Genomic DNA, 19,921 nt, shown 5'->3' on the forward strand with positions numbered 1-19,921 from the left:
AATAATAATAATAATAATAATAATAATAATAATAATAATAATAATACAGAGGGAGAGAGAGACATGGAAAAAATAATATAAGTAAGTATGCATATGAATATTTAAGCATATGAGCAACTTATACAAGGAAAAAACAGCCCTTTTTTCTTACAATGTCCATAGCGGAAGCTGTGAGAGGTATATCAATCTCCCTGGCGTAGTTCTGCAGTTCGACGAACTGGTCCCGGGAGAACTCGAGGTGTTGCTTGTGGCTGCCGTAAGTATCGGCCCAGGCATGATCGGAGTCGTAGGGCCGGTTCAGGGCCTGCCCGTTGAACTTGTCCGTCAGCGAGGACTTCTGTAGTTTCACGCAGTCGGCGCCGCACTCCTGCAGGGGGAAATTTACACATTAGTATATGAATTGATATGTAGTTTTAATTACCAATAAAAATGCGTATGAGCTTTAATTAGGAATTTAATGATTATATAATTAACTTGTGAAAATTAAAATTATACTTTAAAAAATAAATTGACTGACTTGTGAAATTAGAAAAAAATAATGCTTTAAAATAGAAATTGACCGTATTTCTGGATTTAACTACCAATAAATTTGCTTAATTTTGCGTATAAGTAGGTGGTACTTTATGATTCACAGACTTGTGAAATTTAAAAAAAAAAATGCTTAAAAATGGGAATTAATTTAACATTTTCATGTGAAATTTTACAAATAATGCTTTAAAATAGGAATTGACCGTATTTCTGGATTTAACTACCAATAAATTTGCTTAATTTTGCGTATAAGTAGGTGGTACTTTATGATTGACTGGCTTGTGAAATTTTAAAGATGCTTTAAAATAAGAATTAATTTAACATTTTCATGTGAAATTTTACAAAAAATGCTTTAAAATAGGAATTAACTGTATTTCTGCATTTAACTACCAATAAATTTGCTTAATTTTGCGTATAAGTAGGTGGTACTTCATGATTGACTGACTTGTGAAATTTAAAAATGCTTAAAAATGAGAATTAATTTAACATTTTCATGCGTAAAATTACCAATAAATCTGTGTATAAGTAGGAGGTACTTTTCGATTGCCTGACTTTTGAAATGTGGGTCATTAGCCCAAGAGCTGGGGCCAAGGGAGTCCATTCAGCATCAAGTTACATGTCGAGGAAGTGACAAGTGCACCGAGTTGCATTCTGGGTAATAGTCCCTCCAGGCACCCCAGGTTAAAAAAAAAAAAAAAAAAAAAAAAAAAAAAAAAAAAAAAAAAAAAAAAAAAAAAAAAAAATTAATATTTTTTTAATGAGTTGATTAATTGTTAAATTATCGGGCGCCATAATTTACTGTAAGATCAATTTCTACTACATGAGTTTTTAACAGGAAAATCAAACATCCGAACTCCCCTTATAATACATCTAATTATAAATCTAGATGTTCAAACATACATAAAAAAGTCAAAGCTTGCTCAGAGTTAAAAAGTCACTGCCTTCAAAAAATGTATGTATAATTTTTTTTTAATTACTTTCTAAATAAAGTTAAAAACAAGAACAAAACTAGAGGGGCACTCAGTAGAGCGCAGACCTCCGCTGCGGCAGCTTATTTCTCAACCTTTTGCTCGACCTTGACCTTGACCTTTGATCTTAACATGTCTTATTTGCGTGGATTTTCATACACTCAAATATGAACTATGTTTGAAGTCTCTGTGAGAATGATGACCAAACTTATGGCTGATTACGTGAATTGGATATTTTGCTTGACCTTTGACCTTGACCTTCCAAAATTTAATAACTTCCAGCTTTTTACATAGCTGTATGTCCCTGCAAGTTTAATTACTCTACGATTAAAATTGTGGCCAGGAAGCTGTTCACAAACAAACACACACACACACAAACAGAGGGTAAAACATAACCTCCTTCCAACTTCGTTAGCGGAGATAAGTTATAAACAAGAACAAAATAAATTATAAAGCGGACATTAAAGAACATTTCTTTTTTTTTTTTACCTTAGCTCTCCTGATTAACGTCTTGGCCAACTGGACATCTCCCTGGTGATTCTGGCCAATTTCGGCGATGATGAAGCATGGTTGGCCCTCCCCAATGTACCGACCAGGGACCAACTCTAGCGGTTCCATCCCTCACACCTGCCAAATTTTAGACATTTGAAAATTTTGACATGAAAAATAATTGACACTTGGAAATTTTTGACAGTTGGAATTCTTTAACACTTGGAAATTTTTGACATTTGGAAATTTTAGACATTTTGGAAATTTCGACATTTGGAAATTTTTTACATTTAAATTTTGACATTAAAAATTTCTGACATTTGAAAATTTTAGACATTTGGAAATTTTAGAAATTTGAGTGGGTTTTCATTTGGATGTTTTATAATTTGAACATTTTTGACATTTGAAGATTTTGACATTTGAAAATTTTAGAAATTTGAGTGGGTTTTCATTTGGATGTTTTATAATTTGAACATTTTTGACATTTGAAGATTTTGACATTTGAAAATTTTAGAAATTTGAGTGGGTTTTCATTTGGATGTTTTATAATTTGAACATTTTTGACATTTGAAGATTTTGACATTTGAAAATTTTAGACATTTAAAAATTTTAGACATTGAAAACTTTTGACATTTGTAAATGTTAGATATTTGAAAATGTTTTCCATCTGAAAATTTTACAATTTGAAAATGTTTTCCATCTGAAAATTTTACAATTTGAAAATGTTTTCCATCTGAAAATTTTACACACTTGGAAATATTAGCCATTTGTAAATTTCAGACATTTGAATATTTTTTACCTTTAAAAAACACCTATCGTCTGATAGTCATACCACACACCTGTATGACTTCATGCATTTGTAACTGAGTGGATAAAGCTATCTGGTTGTGTGACATAAACACCTGTAATATCTATGATTTTGTAATCCAATGGAAAAAAACATCTGTTGTGTGAAGCCCTGTTCTGATGTTCTTAACTCTAGGGTACTTTTAACCCGATGTAATAACATCAAATGTATGATATGCTCTTTCTAAACATCTTCAAATGCATGAAATATTATTAATTCAATGAAACAACATATGTTGCATCAAATATTAACTTTCATACGTGTCAAACTTGGGACATCTATAGAATGAATTGCTTTAGAACACTTGTAAATTTGGAAAATGACAATCAAACTACACAGTTTAAAAAAAAATCGCAATTTAAGGGTTTAAAGGCCGCTCATGAATGGCAGAATCAAGGGACAGTTACATTGCCCTATCGAGTAAAGACTCGCCATATATACTTATGATCAGCGCCCAAGCCCCCTCTCCACCCAAAACTAGGACCAAGGAAGGACAGGCAATGGCTGCTGATGACTCGGCAGATAGACCTATAGGCTCCCCCAAACCACACATCCTTAGCTCACAAGGATGGTGAGGCTACAGCGAACAAAGAAACTACCGAGTTTGAGCGTGACTCGAACACCAGTCTGGCGTTCACCAGTCCCCTCTCCACCCATACTAGGACCAAGGAGGGACAGACAATGGCTGCTGATGACTCGGCAGATAGACCTATAGGCTCCCCCAAACCACACATCCTTAGCTCACAAAAAGGTGAGGCTACAGCGAACAAAGAAACTACCGAGTTTGAGCGTGACTCGATCCCCAGTCTGGCGTTCACTAGTCAGGGACGTTATAACATCGGCTACCTCAACCTTTGGCAATAAAGGGCGTATTTCAAAACACCTATAAAGTTCTGGTTTAAATAAAGCAACATTTGTGATAATTTTTCGACTTTTTAATTTCAAAATCTGTACAGCGATAAATTTAAAACATTTGTCATTCTAAAACTGGTATCGTGATAAATTTAAAACCCTTATAATTCTGAATGTAGTAGCGTGATAAATTCAAGACACTTATATTTCTAAACCTGCTATCGTAATCAATTCAAGACACTTATATTTCTAAACCTGCTATCGTAATCAATTCAAGACACTTATATTTCTAAACCTGCTATCGTAATAAATTCAAAACACTTATATTTCTAAACCTGCTATCGTAATAAATTCAAGAAACTTATATTTCTAAACCTGCTATCGTAATAAATTCAAGACACTTATATTTCTAAACCTGCTATCGTAATAAATTCAAGACACTTATATTTCTAAACCTGCTATCGTAATAAATTCAAGACACTTATATTTCTAAACCTGGTATCGTAATAAATTCAAGACACTTATATTTCTAAACCTGCTTTCGTAATAAATTCAAGACACTTATATTTCTAAACCTGCTATCGTAATAAATTCAAGACACTTATATTTCTAAACCTGCTATCGTAATAAATTCAAGACACTTATATTTCTAAACCTGCTATCGTAATAAATTCAAAACACTTATATTTCTAAACCTGCTTTCGTAATAAATTCAAGACACTTATATTTCTAAACCTGCTATCGTAATAAATTCAAGAAACTTATATTTCTAAACCTGCTATCGTAATAAATTCAAGACACTTATATTTCTAAACCTGGTATCGTAATAAATTCAAGACACTTATATTTCTAAACCTGCTTTCGTAATAAATTCAAGACACTTATATTTCTAAACCTGCTTTCGTAATAAATTCAAGACACTTATATTTCTAAACCTGCTATCGTAATAAATTCAAGACACTTATATTTCTAAACCTGGTATCGTAATAAATTCAAGACACTTATATTTCTAAACCTGCTATCGTAATCAATTCAAGACACTTATATTTCTAAACCTGCTTTCGTAATAAATTCAAGACACTTATATTTCTAAACCTGGTATCGTAATAAATTCAAGAAACTTATATTTCTAAACCTGCTATCGTAATAAATTCAAGACACTTATATTTCTAAACCTGCTATCGTAATAAATTCAAAACACTTATATTTCTAAACCTGCTTTCGTAATAAATTCAAAACACTTATATTTCTAAACCTGCTATTGTAATAAATTCAAAACACTTATATTTCTAAACCTGCTTTCGTAATAAATTCAAAAACACTTATATTTCTAAACCTGCTATCATAATAAATTCAAGAAACTTATATTTCTAAACCTGCTATCGTAATAAATTCAAGACACTTATATTTCTAAACCTGCTATCGTAATAAATTCAAAACACTTATATTTCTAAACCTGCTTTCGTAATAAATTCAAAACACTTATATTTCTAAACCTGCTATCGTAATAAATTCAAGAAACTTATATTTCTAAACCTGCTTTCGTAATAAATTCAAGACACTTATATTTCTAAACCTGGTATCGTAATAAATTCAAGACACTTATATTTCTAAACCTGCTTTCGTAATAAATTCAAGACACTTATATTTCTAAACCTGCTTTCGTAATAAATTCAAGACACTTATATTTCTAAACCTGCTATCGTAATCAATTCAAGACACTTATATTTCTAAACCTGCTTTCGTAATAAATTCAAGACACTTATATTTCTAAACCTGCTTTCGTAATAAATTCAAAACACTTATATTTCTAAACCTGCTATCGTAATAAATTCAAGACACTTATATTTCTAAACCTGCTTTCGTAATAAATTCAAGACACTTATATTTCTAAACCTGCTATCGTAATAAATTCAAGACACTTATATTTCTAAACCTGCTATCGTAATAAATTCAAGACACTTATATTTCTAAACCTGCTATCGTAATCAATTCAAGACACTTATATTTCTAAACCTGCTTTCGTAATAAATTCAAGACACTTATATTTCTAAACCTGGTATCGTAATAAATTCAAGACACTTATATTTCTAAACCTGCTATCGTAATAAATTCAAGACACTTATATTTCTAAACCTGCTATCGTAATCAATTCAAGACACTTATATTTCTAAACCTGCTTTCGTAATAAATTCAAGACACTTATATTTCTAAACCTGGTATCGTAATAAATTCAAGAAACTTATATTTCTAAACCTGCTATCGTAATAAATTCAAGACACTTATATTTCTAAACCTGCTATCGTAATAAATTCAAAACACTTATATTTCTAAACCTGCTTTCGTAATAAATTCAAAACACTTATATTTCTAAACCTGCTTTCGTAATAAATTCAAGACACTTATATTTCTAAACCTGCTTTCGTAATAAATTCAAGACACTTATATTTCTAAACCTGCTATCGTAATAAATTCAAGACACTTATATTTCTAAACCTGCTATCGTAATAAATTCAAGACACTTATATTTCTAAACCTGCTATCGTAATAAATTCAAAACACTTATATTTCTAAACCTGCTTTCGTAATAAATTCAAAACACTTATATTTCTAAACCTGCTATCGTAATAAATTCAAGAAACTTATATTTCTAAACCTGCTATCGTAATAAATTCAAGACACTTATATTTCTAAACCTGGTATCGTAATAAATTCAAGACACTTATATTTCTAAACCTGCTTTCGTAATAAATTCAAGACACTTATATTTCTAAACCTGCTTTCGTAATAAATTCAAGACACTTATATTTCTAAACCTGCTATCGTAATCAATTCAAGACACTTATATTTCTAAACCTGCTTTCGTAATAAATTCAAGACACTTATATTTCTAAACCTGCTATCGTAATAAATTCAAGAAACTTATATTTCTAAACCTGCTATCGTAATAAATTCAAGACACTTATATTTCTAAACCTGCTATCGTAATAAATTCAAGACACTTATATTTCTAAACCTGCTATCGTAATAAATTCAAGACACTTATATTTCTAAACCTGCTATCGTAATAAATTCAAGACACTTATATTTCTAAACCTGGTATCGTAATAAATTCAAGACACTTATATTTCTAAACCTGCTATCGTAATAAATTCAAGACATATTTCTAAACCTGCTTTCGTAATAAATTCAAGACACTTATATTTCTAAACCTGCTATCATAATAAATTCAAGACACTTATATTTCTAAACCTGCTATCGTAATAAATTCAAGAAACTTATATTTCTAAACCTGCTTTCGTAATAAATTCAAGACACTTATATTTCTAAACCTTGTATCCTGATAAATTTAAAACACTTACAATTCTAAAACTTATACTGTGATAAATTTAAAACACTTATAATTTTAAACCTGGTATCCTGAAAAATTTCAGGCACTTAGGCCTATATTGCTGCAATCCTACTTGGATAAAGGACCCACTTACCATAAGCAACCCAACGAGATAAGGATATATCATTATATCTATAGACCTTGTCCATAATCCAATATAAATCATACGAGAAATACGAAAACATAAAGAAAATGGGATAATATAAACAAAACAAAGAGGGACTCAATTAAACTTGCTTAAGAAAAATAATAAGATGGTATATAATATGTAATTAAATTTGTCATTAGAATAATAATGGAAATGGAAGCTGGGATTCATTACTCATGACTAAGGATTACGAGGAGGTGATAAACGAGTTATATGGTACTTATTCAAAGTCTTAAATCCCTCGTCAAAGAGAGGCTTTAATTAAGATATCGTGCTCGGGACGATAAACTGGTCTATGAATGTACACGCACGCACGCAAGCACACACACACACACACACACATATATATATATATATATATATATGTGTGTGTGTGTGTGTGTGTGTATGTGTGTAAAAAAAACCACATAAAAATCAACAATTGGGTAAATCTTGACTAGTTTAATTTCAATGAATTCTTCAAGTTTCGTAGAATCGTTCAATATTCTTTTTTTTTTTTGCACCAGAGTATTACTTGGTCCACACACACACACACACACACACACACACACACATATATATATATATATATATATACATATATATATATATATATATACATATATATATATATATATATATATATATATATATATATACATATATATATATATATATATATAGTGTGTGTGTGTGTGTGTTTACCCGCATACATACAATAAAAAATTCTATTCACTGGTTCACTTTTCTGTATAGAGTACAGAAACTTAAACTAAGAAACAACGAAATATAGCATCTATGACAAGAAGAGCATGTCTTTCGACATTGTAACATCTGTACATTAATATTTCATAACGGTACCATTTCCAACTCTTACCAGCAAATCATTAGAAAAAGGGACACTCAAATCCTTATACAGAAATAGAGCATATCACAACACATAATGACTTACAAAGAGATCAGTTAGTTATTAAGTCACTTAGGCCTAGTGTGCCTCTATTGGATAAACCAGTGAATAGTGGACGTAGAGAGAGAGAGAGAGAGAGAGAGAGAGAGAGAGAGAGAGAGAGGCTGTACTTCCTAAGTGTAGAATCTAAAATCATCATTAAAATGGAATGACCTCAAAATGGAATTTCTCATCCAAACCTCAATGAACTCTCTCTCTCTCTCTCTCTCTCTCTCTCTCTCTCTCTCTCAAAGAACTCTGATACGAGACATCACGTTTCCCAAAAGTCGAGGAAATAATTTTACTCAACTAACTATACTCTATTCAACAACAACAACAACAACAACAACAATAATAATAATAATAATAATAATAATAATAATAATAATAATAATAATAATCTAAATAATGGGTGGATATCAGGTCCATGTGGCGCCAATGGCATTTTCTGCTCATCAAATCAACATATAAGATGAAATAACGTTGATAACCAGACATCCATATTATTGAACATAAGAAAAAAAAGAGAAAATAAATCCATATTAATCGAAACGTAATTGAAGAAGGGGGAAAATGCAATATAACACCGAGGGAAATAAATATATATATATATATATATATATATATGTGTGTGTGTGTGTGTGTGTGTATGTATGTATATATATATATATATATATATATATATATATATATATATATATATAAGTTTTATTTCCCTCAACAAATTAATATAGCCTACTTGTACTAGACTGCTAGTCCGTTACTGTTAATATAACGCAAAGGTTGAAGGAGCCTGGTGTGGACTTATTATTATTATTATTATTATTATTATTATTATTATTATTATTATTATTATTATTAGCTAATCTACAACACTATTTGGAAAAGCAGGATGTTATAAGCCCAAGGGCTTCAACAGGTAAAACAGCCCGAAGGAAAAAAGAAACAGATAGAACAGTGCACCCAAGTGTACCTTCAAGCAAGAGAACTCAACCGAAGACTGGAATTCAAATATTTTTCCATCTATCAACCAAAAATAGAAATTGTAGAAGTGTAAAGGGTAATATCTTAATATCTCACAATACGTAGACCAGCATACTTCTCGTATAGAACTTTATCTAAACTTCTAAAGTATTCTTTGGATATTGGGACACAAAAGCTGGATGTTTGGCGCGGGTGCATTCAGTTCGGCTTCAATTGTGTCCGATCTTCAGGGGTATGTACACACACACACATACACACACACACATAAATATATATATATATATATATATATATATGTATCATTATTATTACTTGCTAAGCTACAACACTAGTTTAGATGGAAAAGCAGGATGCTATAAGCCTAGGGGCTCCAACAGGGAAAATAGCCCAGTGATGAAAGGAAACGAGGAAAAATTAAATATTTTAAGAAGAGTAATATTGAAATAAATATCTCCTGTATAAACTATAAACACTTTAACAAAACAAGAGGAAGAAAAATATGATAATGTACCCGAGTGTTATTTATGCGCTTATATATACAGTATATATATATATATATATATATACCAGTACGCAATCCTAAAAAAATAAAAATAACTCGTAATGGCAGTATAATAAGAGTAGAAAGGCAATCATTATTATAAAAAGAGATTTAATTTAGTATTTTGAATTGTATCGTCATGGGAAAAGAATGAATGATAACAGAATGGTTTAAGTATATATAAGCACCAGGAAGAGGGGGGGTGAATGGAGCGATAGGAGAAAGGGTATGACGAAATGCTAATGAGAGAGAGAGAGAGAGAGAGAGAGAGAGAGAGAGAGAGAGACTATATATACTTACATAAGCATTATAACCCATTTCTCTGTGACAAGAAGCAACGCCCTGTTCCAACACACCACAAATAAGCAACTGCGTCTATCTTTAAAGTTACCAGACCTACTTGAATAACAATGTCACCAGTGGCACATTAAACGCCTCCAATCGAAATAGAAAAATAAAATAAAAAAACTGGACGCCAATTCAACCACTTCTCCCCCCCCCCCTCTTTCCCCATGATGGAACACCCCCCAATTTTCCCCCTCTCATGATCAACTGCCAACCCCCACCCCCCTTCTTTCCCTTTTGGAGTTCCATTAGCGAATTCCCGGATCCATCGAGGTTTTCTATAACGGAGAGATGGATCGATATGAGCCATTTGTCTTCTCTCTCTCTCTCTCTCTCTCTCTCTCTCTCTCTCTCTCTCTCTCATAAATTTCGTAGTTCATAATTTCTTCTTACTAATGATGTATAAGTCTAAGTACTTTTTTTAGGGAAAAACCGGAAAGTTTATTTCCTGGGACTAGTCTTAGAATCGACATTAAAGTTGATTTCTATAAGGGTTGGACGCCGTTGGGAGTTGGTTTAATGTCTCTTTAATCTGAAACCAATTATCTAATGAGAGAGAGAGAGAGAGAGAGAGAGAGAGAGAGAGAGACTGGACTAAAGTCAAGGACAATAGTCTTACTATAATAGAGTTGGCTTTAGGCCTATTGTTTAAACAAACAGTTGTGTGTATACACACTCAAAGGCTATCAAATATAACTAAATACTTTAAAATCAAATACTTATATCAATATATCTATAATGTTCGTCTAATTCATAGTAGATAGATCCGAATGATCATTACTTCATTAGACCGAGTTTACCAATCAATAGAACCTAGATTAAACCAAGTTAGTCTTATCACCACAGACCCAGTTTATCCAATCACTACAATAGACAATTTATCCTATATCATCCAACAAGAACATCAAGGTATCCTATTCACCCATTAATGGAATATGAGGGCGATCCACTCCACCCCTCCAATAAGCCCCACATGAAGGAGTCCACTTCTCCTAAACCTAGAGTGTCGGGATAAACAACTCAACCTCCCCACATGAACCACTAACCCAGCAGGATGGCTATTGGCTTTGAGATTATAATGCAATACGTTATTTATCAAGCCATCTCTCTCTCTCTCTCTCTCTCTCTCTCTCTCTCTCTCTCTCTCTCTCGTTATCTTTAATCGGGGTAAGCAAGTCGTTGATTAACGGGAAGATAATTAACATAATTGCGAAAGATAACAAATGCATATTTTTTTTCTGATATATGATGAAATTATATAAAATTCTAATACTTAGAACTTCGAACCTTAGGCCAATGAAACCAGCTAACACTTGACAACGTCCAACACGGGCCCAGTGAAGTAAACTCGTAAAGCTATCTCTCTCTCTCTCTCTCTCTCTCTCTCTCTCTCTCTCTATATATATATATATATATATATATTTCCTAAACACAATAACCAGTTAAATATATGACCTTTACTATTTGTAAGACTTGCACATATCTGCAGGCATTCTGGCATGATTACGAAATGGATGCACTTACCTTAATAAGAAAAGACGTGGGCAGGCGCGCGCGCAAACAGACACACGCTATATATATATATATATATATATATTTATGTTAACACAAATTCTAATACTGAATTATGCATGCTAAGTGTAAAATACACACACACATATATATATATATATATATATAGCCTAGTAACTTACATTTAAAAACCTTATAAACTAAAACGTCACTAAATCTCACGATAGCACTAATTACTTTTTAATACGGGCTGGGTTCCTCCAACGAATTTCTATTAGCACTCCCTCAAAATCCAAGGCTGGGTAAATATTATCCAATTTGTTCTTCACCGGTAAATTCCTCCTACAGTTTAAAATGTATAAGAACTATCACAATTTTAATGTTGCTTTTCTTGAAATAAATTATTTCAATTGTTCATTACTTCCATTGTAGTGTAATTATTTTATTTTCATTAATCACTGGGTAGTTTTTTCCTTGGAGCCCTAGGACTTATAGCATCCTGCTTTTCCAACTAGGGTCGCAGCTTAGCTGATAGTAATAATGTCCAGAGAGAAGCATTTCACCGTCTGTAGCACTGAATCCAAAGACGACCTCCCACCAGGTTACAGACCATACTCAGAACTGAGTTTTCGTCCCGACCCCCAAGCTCTTTGTTCCCCCCGCGCTCACAATCTCCGTCTTCCCAACCACCTGTCCCGTCGACGCCGGAAGCACTTATTCGGGGGGCAAGACGATCGGAAACGCGTGAGAAATGTGACTTAAATGATAACCGAATGATGTATTACTAACCTGAGGGCGTGACTGTTTGTTTACATCTAGAGGCAGCATCCACGCAAGTCAGCTGGCCCTGAAGGTGCGCCGACCATAGATGCTCAACACTTTTAATGCGATCAGTTTATATCCCGCCGGCGAATTTAAATCGCGGTACTGTTGCTAGGCAGCGGAAGACTAAAATGTATAATACGCAGCATTACCAATCAGAACAAGCAATTAATTCATGAACAGTCAAATAGCCTTGTTTGAGTTAACGAGGCCCAGACTGAAGGTGCGCCGACCATAGATGCTTAACACTTCTAAAGCGATCAGTTTTCATTCTGCCGGTGAAATTAAAGCATGGTGCTCTTGATAGGTAGCGCAAGAATAAAAAATGTAATTCGCATCATTGCCACTTGTAACAAGGAATGAATTCCCGAACAGTCAAATAGCCTTATTTGAGTTAACGAGGTTCAAGCGTCACTCATTGATCCTGTTAGTGTCGTCGGCCGCCGCAGAGCTGGTGGCGGCGCTAGTGTCGTTCTACTGTGTGCATATCAGGACTCACATGCTGCAATCTCGTCCCGTTTTTACACCTTCAGTATTTACTGACGTGTTGAAATGCGTGGCCGAGGGATTTTTGACCTAAGGTCATCGTTAGGCTACGCTTGACCATGTTCCAGTCCTAAATGGAGTAAACCCCCACCCAGTTCAGCGAGTTTGTAAGTAGAAGAGAAGGTTTCGCGTTAAAGGGGTTATGTTTTCTGCATTATTGATACAAATGTTTTTTTTTTTCTTTTGGTCTAGATGGAAAACAACAGTTGTAAGGCCTAAACGTATAAATGATATCTCTCATAAATTCCAATGGAATAAATATACTTAACGGAATTAATTTTTCAAATCTCTAAATGCATAGAGAATCGTATGCGGTTTTGCATTCTACCCTCATGCAAGTTACCTGTTAATGACTGCAGTAACCTACGTTGCATGAAAAGGCCTAAGGTGACGTAGGCCTCTATTCCCGTTAATTTGTCTTAGGCCTAAGACTGCAATGTCTGGGAAAAAAACCTTGAACTATGAGTCACTGTATTGACGTAGTGTGTGTAGACCGGCCCACAGACTTACGTGTATTGTCTGGGGGGGGGGGGGGGGGAGGTGTCCTTTGTTTCCCTTCGGAGTTTAATAATAATAATAGCTAAGTTACAAACCTGGTTGGTAAAGCTGGAAGCTATAAATCTAAGGGCACCAACAGGGGAAAATAGCCCAGTGAGGAAAGCTAATAAAGGCTACAAGAAAAGTAATGATCAATTTATATAATACTAGGAAAGGTATTCATTGCCTCATTATTATTATTATTATTATTGTTATTATTGTTGTTGTTGTTGTTGTTGTTAGTACATTGTCTCATTATTATTATTATTATTTATTATTGTTGTTGTTGTTAGTTAAGCTACAATCCTAGTTGGAGAAGCATAATGCTAGGCCTATAGCATGCTATAGTATGCTATAAGTCTAGGGGCTCCAATCGGGAAAAATAGCCCAGTGAGGAAGGGAAATAAGGAAATGAATAAATTACATGGCAAATAATAAATATAGAATAAGAACTATATCCAGATTAGGAAAAACGTTAGAACAGATGTTATATAGCCGTAGCCTCTGCACCACGGTCTTCCACTGTCTGGGGTTAGAGTTCTCTTGCTTGGGGGTACACTCAGGCGTATTCTATCTCGTTTCTCTTCCTTTATGTTTTGTTAGTTTTCATAGTTTATATAGGAAATATTTATTTAAATGTCATTGTTTTTAAAATATATTTTTCCTTGTTTCCTTTCCTCACTGGGCTATTTTCCCTGTTGGGTCCCCTGGGCTTATAGCATCTTGCTTTTCCAACTAGGGTTGTAGCTTAGCAAGTAATAATAATAATAATAATAATAATAATAATAATATACCTTATGAGGAGACCTACCGGCGGACTGGTTATTATTATTATTATTATTATTATTATTATTACATTCACAAGCACGTCGCTAAACACATTATCTATGATTAATGAAAATAAGCCTATAGGCCTATACATATATACAACCCGTTTGGGCCTTATCTGTCACTACATACATTCAATTATAAGATATGGATCTGTAGACCTAGGCTTTTTAGATTCTTTACGCCCTTCTTTATATATCGAGGTATTTATCGTCATATATAATTTTAAATAGTGTTTATCATTGCTATTATCTTATTTACATTGTTACAGGGTAATGTAAGGATATTATGTGTGGGTAAGGATAATGTATGGATATCGAAAGGGGATAGGACGGTTGCCTCACCATATTCGATTCCTGGGTGAGCTGGAGTGCTTAGTTTAACCTCATTGTTCGTATGCAGACAAGGTTAATGCAATAAGACACTCCAAGAAATTTAATAAGAATTTTCCACACATATGGCTGGATAATACGTTCAGAAGTTAAAACTTGCAGCCTATGTTTTATGTTGAACAGGTTGACATGAGTTTTGTCTTCATAGTTTATATTAACATTTATTTTAACGTTGTTACTGATCTTAAGATATTTCATATTCTTCCTCCATTATTCTCTTATATATTATCTATTCTCCTGTTTCCTTTCGTAACTGGGCTATCCTCACTGGGCTATTTTTTTTTCCTGTTGGAGCCCTTGGGCTTGTAGCATCCTGTTTTTTTTTCCAACTTGAGTTGTAGCCTTGCTGATAGTAATAATTGAAAAAAAAATCCCTCCATTATTGGAAACCGAATAAAAAGATAAATCATGAGTTATAAAATTTATCCACCATCAGAGATATATTGAGCCTAGAGAAGATACTGCCCCAATAAGATAGCAAGCAAACAAGCAAGCAATAGGACAAACGCGTGAAGCAAACCGTAATTAAAGGCCTGCAAGCTAACTGGGCGTGTGTTAGGAGGACGGCTTAAGTGTGGGTGTGACTACCATATTTTTACCCAGTACTGCAAGGCCGAAAATAGCTAGACGTAGAGATAATAGATGATATAATTTAGTTTAAGAGTGATAGAGATATTTAGTGTCAAGTGTGTGTGTGTGTGTATGTGTGTTTGTGTGTGTTTTTTGTCACTTAAGAAAAGAGGAACGATGTCAAAATATCTGACAAGTGACTTATTTAAATAGCTTTAATATTTTAGCGGTTTATCATTGATTTTATACGCGTTTACAGAAACATAATGACTGGGAAAATGGATAATCACAATATACATACGTTCTAATGTAGATAGACCTAATTGGATAGCTACGTTTAAAAACAGAGAACGAGAGAGTTGATTATTAAAAAAACAGTAATGCTAAACAAAATTATCTTTATAAACATCAAAAGTACAATTTATTAAACTTACATAAAATTATCTTTATAAACATCAAAAGTACTATTTATTAAACATATTAATATAGTATAAGTCTATGTGTCGACTGAAGGAAATGTTATCACTCGCTTGCGTGTAGCACTCAGTTCATGTAAGTTTGTTCGTATATACGTATTTAGTGTAGTTAAGATCCCCCTGTCGAAATTAAGTAAATTTAGGCCATGTTTCTTAACCGAATTTTCTTCACCCTAGTTTGCCTAGAAAAATATTAATGTTGAAATTGTAATCCGATTGCCCACTATCGTTCGGTTTATTTTCCATACGCCAGGTGTAAAGGAATTTGTAACGAATGGTATAATTCAAGTTAATATTTTGGATTAATGGAATTTGGGCCACATATCCTCGCTTGGACCGGGGAGGCCATTCAACAATGAAAGAGAGATTGGAGAGCATTATTCTTTAACTATGTTAGTCAGCTCTTCTTGGAGGAGGACACTCCAAAATCAAACCATTGTTCTCCAATCTTGCTTGAGGGTACACTCGGGCACACTACTCTTATCTTTTTTTTTTCTCTTCCACTTGTTTTGTTAAAGATTTTATAGTATATATCATCATCTCCTCTTACGCCTATTGACGCAAAGGGTCTCGTGTATAAAGGAAAATATGTTTCAATGTTGTCACTGTTCTTATATTTTATTTTTCCTGTTTAATTTCCTCACTGGGCTATTTTCCCTGTTGGAGCCCTGGGCTTATAGCATCCTGCTTTTCCAACTAGGGTTGTAGCTTAGCAAGTAATAATAATAATAATAATAATAATAATAATAATAATAATAATAATAGTCTCTATACCACTGTATTCCACTGTCTTGGGGTAGAGTTCTCTTGCTTGAAGGTGTACTCGCACGCTATTTTATGTTTCCTCATTGCCTTGCCTCACTGAGCTATTTTCCATGTTGGATCCCTTGGGCTTATAGCATCCTGTTTTTTTTTTTTCAACTAGGGTTGTAGTTAGCTAATAATAATAATAATAATAATAATAATAATAATAATAATAATAATAATAATAATAATAATAATAATACCTTGAGAGACATTTAACATCAACGCTATTTTATTTTGATCTAACAAGAATAATTCGACTGTTCCATCCATTCACATACGATGACAGTTTAACAATTCCTCACCCTTTATATCCCACTTACGTGAATCCTTCATCTTAATCCTCCTTTCCTTCGAGTCTTATTCATTATCCATCCTTCACTTTCGTTAAGGAGAGTTTAGACTTAAGGATCCGATTAATACTCTAAAACCTTGGGAACACGTTGCGCTTAAACTAAATTAGAGAGAGAGAGAGAGAGAGAGAGAGAGAGAGAGAGAGAGAGGTCCTGGTTACGTATTTTGTAAATTTGAAAATAGTTTTCTAATTTTATGCCATAAATTATATGCTAAGTTATATATATATATATATATATATGTATATATATATACACACACACACATATATATATATATATATATATATATATATACATATATATATATATATATATACATATATATACATATATATACACATATATATACATATATATACACACACATATATATATATATATATATATATATATAGACACGTAATGTTGATAAATGTGTTTTTCTCTATTTAAATCTTAATAAACATTATAGTTCAGGTGAAAGTCACCAAAAAGAAATTTGTTTAACCCATCCAGAGATATCTTTCTACCAGTACATAACATTTAGAAGGAACTTTTTAAAGTTATTTTTCTCCTGGTATTTTTCATTTCTTCTTTCATTTGTTTGATGGGTGGAGGACGTTAAAGAGGATATTCTTTTGTTATAAAGCCATTCTTATCGGAAGTTTTAAATCTCTCTTGTGAAGTTTAATGGATTGTTTTGAATTTAAGTTCGACTATTATTGCCAGTTCAATTGAAGTTAGGCTTATGTCCCGTGTAAGTCAGACTCATATTCCAATCTAATTGAAGTTTAGACATATTTTTAGTGTAATAGAAGTTTAGACATAGTTTAGTGTAATAGAAGTTTAGACAGTTTAGTGTAATAGAAGTTTATACATATCGGCTAGTCTAATTTTAGACATAAACTAGTCTAATTCTAGACATAGACTAGTCTAATTTTAGACATAAGCTAGTCTAATTTTAGACAGACTAGTCTAATTTTAGACATAGGCTAGTCTAATTTTAGACACTGGCTAGTCTAATTTTAGACATATAGGCTCGTCTAATTTTAGACATTTGTCTATTCCAAACAACTAGTTTCAAACTAGTGAATTGTGCCTCTAGACACCGTTTAACTGAAGTTTGACCCACAATGCAGTTCTAAGTGAAGTTAGGCATCTAGTTTCTGTCTATTTGAAATACAAGTCTAATTGAAATTAGACCTCTAGTACAACTGTTTGAAATCAAACCTATAGTTCCTGTCTAATTGAGCTCAGACCTTTAGTTTCTATCTTATTGAAGTTAGAATTCTAATACCTGTCTAATTAAAGTTAGACCTCTATTTTGTCTAATTGAAGTTAAACCTCTAGTACCAGTCTACTTGAAATTAAACCTATAGTTTCTGTCTAATTGAAGTTGGACATCTAATACCAGTCTATTTGAAGTTAAGCCTCTATTTTGTCTAATTGCAGTTAGACCTTTAGTTTGTCTAATTAAAGTTAGACCTCTAGTACCAGTCTACTTTAAATTAAACCTATAGTTTCTGTCTAATTGAAGTTAGACATCTAGTACCAGTCGATTTGAAGTTAGACCTCTATTTTGTCTAATTGCAGTTAGACCTTTAGTTTGTCTAATTAAAGTTATACCTATAGGACAATAATAATTTTGGATACTGATATTTGATAAAATTACATTTTCCAAAGTTTAACTTTATATTGCAATCCAAACAGATCTATGCATTATTATTATTATTATTATTATTATTATTACTACTTGCTAAGCTACAACCCTAATTGAAAAAGCAAGATGCTATAAGCCCAAGGGCTCCAACAGGGAAAAATTATCCAGTGAGGAAAGGAAATAAGGAAATAAATTAACGATATAAGAAGTAATGAACAATTAAAATAAGATACTTTATAAACAATAACATTAAAATAGATATTTCATATATAAACGATAAAAAGAAGGGTTTTTTACTACTTTAATATATGTATATTATAAAAAAGATAAAAACCACATACGTACCATCATAAATTATGTTTGCTTATGGTATAAGCGTAACGTGGTGCAAAGTTAATTTAACTTAACTACAATAAATCTTAAAGTTACAGTTTAAACTTCTGTTGAACTTACCTTTACTCAGCTATCTTTGATGAATCACACATAAATCACAGACGTTGGGCGGAGATAACATGAAATACGTTACATAAGACATTACACAACGAAGTCACTGTGAGGTGTGTATTCTCGGTATACCTAAATTATACACAAGAGTGTTGGGACTATCTTTAACTTCGTTTATATATGTTTGAGGCTCACTATGATAACCATATTTAAATATCTCAGTATGGCAGTTTATACATCCGTATTGGGTAAGAACGAAATAACGACTGACGTGACACAGTAAAAGGAGGAGGAGAGTCTCGGTTTAAACTGAAATCTCAATTGGCGGGAAAGAGAGAGAGAGAGAGAGAGAGAGAGAGAGAGAGAGAGAGAGATTGTAAACTAATACTCCAGGGGGACCAAGCTTCTCGCGTGTTTAAACAAAATCATTTAGGAATTTAAGGTTTACGTTAATATGCTGTTTTCTGATAGGTTTAAAACTTGTCCGTTATGTGTTTCAACAGTTATTTGAATTGCATTGCTTGGATACACCAGTTTATTATTATTATTATTATTATTATTATTATTACTTACTAAGCTACAGCCCTAGTCTGAAAAGCAGGATGCTATAAGCCTAGGGGCTTCAACAGGGAAAATAGCCAAGTGAGGAAAGAAAACAAGGAAATAAAATATTTTAAGAACAATAACATCAAAATTGATATCTCCTATATATAAACTATAAAAACTAACAAAACAAGAAGAGAAATGAGATAGAATAGTCAACCTGAGTGTACCCTCAATCAAGAGAACTTTACCCCAAGACAGTGGAAGACCATGGTACAGAGGCTATGGCATTACTCAAGACTAGAGAACAATGGTTCGATTTTGGAGTATCCTTCTCCTAGAAGAGCTGCTTATCATAGCTAAAGAGACTCTTCTACCCTTACTTAGAGGAAAGTGGCCACTGAACAATGACAGTGCAGTAACCCCTTGGGTGA

General features: G+C 32.8%; 1 protein-coding gene across 4 annotated transcripts in view; it reads right to left on the reverse strand.

The window, feature by feature from the left end:
* The window catches only part of NANS (N-acetylneuraminic acid synthase), a 39,421-nt gene extending 20,246 nt beyond the window's left edge, over window positions 1-19,175 (reverse strand). The window contains exons 1-3 of one of the 4 annotated variants that reach the window (XM_068352824.1): window positions 18,954-19,175; window positions 1,986-2,123; window positions 152-367 (exon numbers count right to left, since the gene is read on the reverse strand). In XM_068352824.1, the coding sequence (XP_068208925.1) occupies window positions 152-367; window positions 1,986-2,114 (345 nt within the window). In that variant the 5' untranslated portion in view covers window positions 2,115-2,123; window positions 18,954-19,175. The other 3 variants (XM_068352822.1, XM_068352823.1, XM_068352825.1) reach the window with 3 other exon arrangements.
* Between the last annotated feature and the right edge of the window lie 746 nt (window positions 19,176-19,921).

This window comes from Palaemon carinicauda, chromosome 29 (genome assembly GCF_036898095.1).
Source record: "Palaemon carinicauda isolate YSFRI2023 chromosome 29, ASM3689809v2, whole genome shotgun sequence".
In the NCBI taxonomy this organism is placed as follows: domain Eukaryota; kingdom Metazoa; phylum Arthropoda; class Malacostraca; order Decapoda; family Palaemonidae; genus Palaemon; species Palaemon carinicauda.